Here is a 5,676-nt window from a genome sequence, read left to right on the forward strand (position 1 = left end):
TGGCAAATTGCTCTAGAGCAGTGATGTCTAGTAGAAATTTCTGTGATGTGGTAACATCCTATATCTGTATTGTCCAATATCTTAGGCCAATTTTGGTGTAAACTTAAATAGCCAAATGTGACTAGTGGTTATAGTATTGAGTAGTGTCCAAAAGATTTAAACCAAATTAAATCTTGTTTAATTTTCCACTAGCGATATATATGTGTGTGTCTTTTCCCTGTTTTCTTGTCAACATCAATATTTTTTAAATTATATAGGTTAGAAAGCTTGATTTGTGTTATTTTATATTATTACTGTTATTTGCTAGAGAGGTTGAGTACCTGTGGGCATTAATTTTTTTCAATGGATTACATGTCTGTATACATTAAGAAGTTCATTTTTTAATTTCTTTTTTTTTGGTATTAATATTAGTAACCTTTGTCTTACAGATATATTTCCCAACTGATTTATTTTTATATTTGTGTTTATATTTAAATTATTGTAAAGTACATACATACTTTTAATAAGTAGGACAAACATTTTAAAGAAACTTTAGTTTCATTAAAATAGTTTAAGAAGGTTCATGGATAAAGAATGAGAAGGAAGAGATGAAGAGAGCCCTAGGGAAAGGACCAACAATGTCTGGACTGTGGTGAGAGAGGAAAGAAGACCAGTGAAAAAGAGAGGTGACCCAGACACACAGAGGAGGAAGGAAGGAAACGAGAAAGTAGGGGATTGCCTCCTTAGACGCAGGGAGGAAGAAAGTAGCGTAGCACTGCATGTGCACTCTAGACCTTGGAAGATGAAGATTCTCTTTTGAAATACTAACTTGATGAACCAGAGCATTCCAATAGTCTTTCTCCTTCCACCATCAGCAGCCGTCTCCCGCGGTCTCTGCCTCCTGGCTGTAGCAGTCACTGGGCGGTATCCCTCTCTGTAGTGAGGATCTAGGTGGGATGTATTTTTTTTTTTTACCAGACAATTTAAAATGGGCATCTAAGAGAGAAGCAGCATGGCTAGTAATTAAACCAGAGGACCAGAATGCAGTCCTGTCTTTTATTACAATTTTAAACCATTTGTTGAATAACCATGGACAGTTCTTCTAACTTCCCTGAGCCTTTCTTTCTGAAAATGGTAATGAAACTGCCTACCCCTCTCTCGTATGAATGTGAAGACCCAATGGGATGCAATACCTGGTGAAACACTTTGGGCAGTTCAGTGCAGGGACTTACCTGAAGGTGAAAAGCTTAGATTAGACATCTTGGTGGTGGTGGTGGCGGTGGTGGTGATTGGGGCTTATGCTACAGAATGCAGAGGACATTTGTTTAAAGCAGTAATGTTGGCAATTACAGCTCGGGAAAGAGACCAGTCTGATAGAACACAGCTCTTTAACACTTCCTTACAGACAGCCTACAGTTGCCAGAATTCAACAAGAAAATGCAAATGCGCTAAACAGTGCTCTTTTGAATACCTTTTTTTTTGTTTCTATGCTTGATCACAATTAAAGTGTATTCATGGAGTTTACCAACCTTGTTTTATGTCTTTCCCCCCCTTGCAGATGAACGGGACAAAGTTCAAAAGAAAACGTTTACAAAATGGATAAATCAGCATCTCATGAAGGTCAGTTTCTATTTCTTTCACGTCGTGGCATTGTTTTGCATGCTTTACTGTGCAGTAACTGCTTGGATAGCCCTGAATCACAGCTTACCAGTTTAAATTCTAGAGCAGGTCACATGCATTTCGGGCATCTGTAATGATTTGCTGTGTGGCCTATGGGTGATGATGGGGGTGTACCCAGTGATCATAGCACATTCTGTGACATTAGGATAACCTGTTATTGAACTCTAAAAAATCTCAGCTGCTTAAGAAATACGCCAATATTTACACGTCAGGGCCTGGGAAAGCTGCAGTTCTCTGGAAGATTTTTCCCCCCTCCACCAAGATTTGAACCAAGTTGTGGCATCAGATTTATGTGGTTGCCAGAGGGTTAGATGAGAATAAAGGTGTATTGTAGAGACAGAAGTCCAGACTCATTTTACATCTTGTAAATATGACCCAGAAATTGGTACTTATGTATATCCATTTCTCTGTCTGTGAAGCAAAAAAAACATTAGGATAACCTGTTATTGGACTCTAAAAAAATCTCAGCTGCTTAAGAAATACGCCAATATTTATATGTTAGGGCATGGGAAAGCTGCAGTTCTCTGGAAGATTTTTTCCCCCCTCCACCAAGATTCGAACCAGGTTGTGGCATCAGATTTATGTGGTTGCCAGAGGGATTGGATCCCACTGCAACGCTTCTGTGAGTCTCAGCTGAAGAACCCAGAGGACTTCACAGTTAACGATTAGTCACTTTCTCCCCCCTTTTACAGACAGTCACAAATTGGAAGTAGGTAATGTTGTAAGTCTGTTGTTTGGGACTTGGAAAGAGTTTTCTCACATAGAAACATTATTTAAATTGTGCTTATATTCTTTTTTTTTAATTTTTTAAAATTTTTTATTACTGTGCTTATATTCTTAAGCGATTCTGCAAGTCCTATTGGAACCATCATGTAGCATAGGGGTAGCCCGCATAATGTAATAGCAGCTAATGACCTTCTATAAAAGTGGTTCTCATTCCAGGGGGCAGATCAGAATTACCTGTGAGGTGTTCTAGGTCTCCCCCTCTCACCACCCTTTTTCAATATTCCGATACGTCCTTCGGGGAGGCCATGCCACCCCTCCCTCATGAAGACTCACTTCTGCAGGGAGGGGCTGTCACTGCAGGCCACTGAATCCTCTGGCGCGTTGGCAAGAGAGAAAAGGTTAAGATCCTCAGCTTTTGTGAGGAAATGTGCTGTGAGTTCTAATGAAGGATGCCAGCCGTTTCCCTCCTCTCTCCCAGGCTTTGTCTCGTCTTACATGCACCATGCACTTAATGCGAGTGGGACTTTTCCACAGGGCAGGGTAGAGACGGGCTCATGTGAGTGTGGGGGTGGATGGGGTCCTTTGGAGCTGAAGGCTCTGACAGGATTTTCCCATTTGTGAGGTGCACCTAAGGGAAGCAAGGTTTTTGATGAAGAGATGCCCCTGTGGTGGCTGGGTATCTGGGGGTGGTGAGGGTGTCACAGAGGGTTGCCCATGTAACTGGGGCATAACGGTTATGGTTCCAGGTGGGTAATCAAGTCACAAATGAGTGAATTTGTGGAGCTAGAGAGAACTAGAAGCACAAATGAGGGTGACTCCCACGGGAACCGCAGCACTAGCATTCTGTAGTTACCTATGGGGGTCTGCTATGTGCCAGGCATGTGGAACTAGACCAATCTTATGGGTATTTCATGAATTGGGTGGTTGAGCATAAGGAGACTGCCTTTGCTGTAAATGTCAGAACAGTAGTTGAGCTGTTTGTGCACAAAAGCTGTGTTGCTCACTCCTAGGGCCCATCACAGTGCTGGCAAGAATATTCTTACTGTGTGTATACATGGAACCATTTAGTCATTCTGACAACCCTCCAAGGTGTTTAATTTAGTAGTTACAGATAACCTCAGACTCAGGCAGCAAGGGTTCAAATCCTGATCTACCTGGAAAGTGTGACCTCTTTTCCTGAAAATTTTATTCTGGAATATAAAGTTCTTTTCATTAAAATATAGTAGATATATAAATTATACTAGTTTCAGGTGTACAAATGGTGACTTGACGTTTATGTAACTTACAAAGTGTTCATGAAAAATTCAGTAATCATCTGCCACCATACAAAGTTATTGTGACATTATTGACTGTATTCCCCATGCTGTACTCTGCACCCCTTATTTATGTTATAACTATAAGTTTGTACCCCTGTATCCCCTTCACCTTTTGCTCATCCTCCCACTGTCCAACCCTCTGGCAACTATCATTTTTCTGTATCTGTGAGTCTGTTCTGTTTGTTCATTTGTTTAGTTTATTGGAATCTACATATAAGTGAAATGGCAAGGTTTCATTTTTTTCATAGCTGAGTAATATTCCAGTAATATTCTAGTCCATTCCTTTATTAAAGGACACCTAAGTTGCTTCCATATCATGACTATTGTAAATAATGCTCCAACGAACATAGGGCTGCCCTAGTAGTCAGGACGCGAGAGCGTGGGTCGGAAGCACGGACTGCGCCGCGTTTGATTGCCCTGTGATGGGATGTTGCAGGTCTGCCAGCAGGCTGCCCCTGGTTAGGAGCATGTGTTTACTTTTCTCTACCTCAGAGTTTTAGCTATTCGCTTTTTAATCACCATGACTTAGGAAATTAGGATTTATGCAGCTGTAAATAGCACACATCCAGTGCCTAGGGGCTGAATCTGGCATGGTGGATTTTAAAGGATTATATGACTGAGAAAAGTAAATATTGTGGGGTTTTAAATGATTGCTTAAGTTACTATTATGTCCATATGGGTAAACATTAGTTCCTTAAAATATACACTGTATGGGTTAGGGTTTTTTATTATAGATTTTCTCCAGAAAAAAAATTAATGTAGCCTTATTTTTAAATGTATCAGAGCTAAAATTATATTCGTTTAAACTGAACAGATGCTTAATTAAAACTTAGAATTGTTGGTGAGCAGAAGTCTTTGGCTTTTTTCCAAAGGTATTTAAATTTTAGTGTTTTGGTATTTCAGTTGTATGACTAAGACTGTCCTTAGCTGGTTGTTCTGACAAGAATGTTTTCCTTTTCATTCGTCATTCTGCAGAGTCCTTTTAAGAATAAAGCCCGGTTAATGCATTCAGGTCTGCTGCCTCCTCAAGTCTCTTCACACACTGAGTAGACCAATTGTTTACCTCACAAATTATGGTTGCTAGGTAAACCGTTGGTGTCAGTAACATTATGTACGATTCTTTAGCATAATTTTAATTATTGTACTGAATCATGAGCTGGTTGTTCTTAAAAATAACTGTGGCTTCGGTTAGCTAAATTTTACCCAGAGAAATGTTCTAAAATATAACATTGATAACATTATTTTATTATGTAAAATATTAGTTTATACCCGTTCTACTTTATAAACTGGAGGGTCTTACATAACTATTTAGTTTTAATTACTGGTCACATGCAATTCTGTCTTGTCTAGAAATTTGTAAGGCAGCAATATAAGAGACGGCACCTAAGATTTAAATTTAAGTACCTATGATTTAGCTTTAACCTTGTTTAAAAAAAAAAAGAAGAAGAAGAAGGAAGGAAGGAAACACTTTGTTTTTGGAAACACTTTAAAGATAAGAAGATTCCTTTTAAATTGTTTACTTGGACCCAGAATTAAAACTTGAGCCATGACCTAGAGGCTATATTCAAAAGGAATAATTTAAGGTATAAGTGATTTTTAGAAGAAAATTAGAATCTGAAGAAGTCCATATAATGGTCTTTCCTTGAGTTGGACCATCTAACTGGCAATTGATAATGGATGTTCAACGTGAGAAACATTCAAACCTATAGAGAATTTTTGAGATAATTTGAGCCAAACTGTCAACAATTTCCGGAAAGCAAAATCTCAGCAGGTTGAGATAATGCTCTGGAGAATGGCAATTTTGCACCTTATTTTATACATTACAATCAAAGGAGGAGACTAAGTGGGTTACATGAAATCCATTGGTGACAGGTTAGGGAGGCAGGAGAAAGCAAAGCAGGGGATGTGGGGGATGTGGGGGGTGGTGGGGGGCACCTCTGGGATTGGATAAAAAGTAAAATGGTAGACACCTGCT

The 5,676-nt window shown here is 39.3% G+C and overlaps 1 protein-coding gene across 1 annotated transcript in view; it reads left to right on the forward strand.

Moving 5' to 3' along the window:
• Positions 1-5,676, forward strand: part of DST (dystonin) — a gene marked incomplete at its 3' end in the record, with an annotated part of 256,936 nt that overhangs the window by 206,916 nt on the left and 44,344 nt on the right. Inside the window, exon 5 of the mRNA XM_015559477.1 lies at positions 1,538-1,599. Coding sequence (XP_015414963.1) covers positions 1,538-1,599 — 62 coding nt within the window. The remainder of the gene's footprint in view (positions 1-1,537; positions 1,600-5,676) is intronic.

This window comes from Myotis davidii, unplaced genomic scaffold (assembly GCF_000327345.1).
Source record: "Myotis davidii unplaced genomic scaffold, ASM32734v1 scaffold334, whole genome shotgun sequence".
NCBI lineage: Eukaryota > Metazoa > Chordata > Mammalia > Chiroptera > Vespertilionidae > Myotis > Myotis davidii.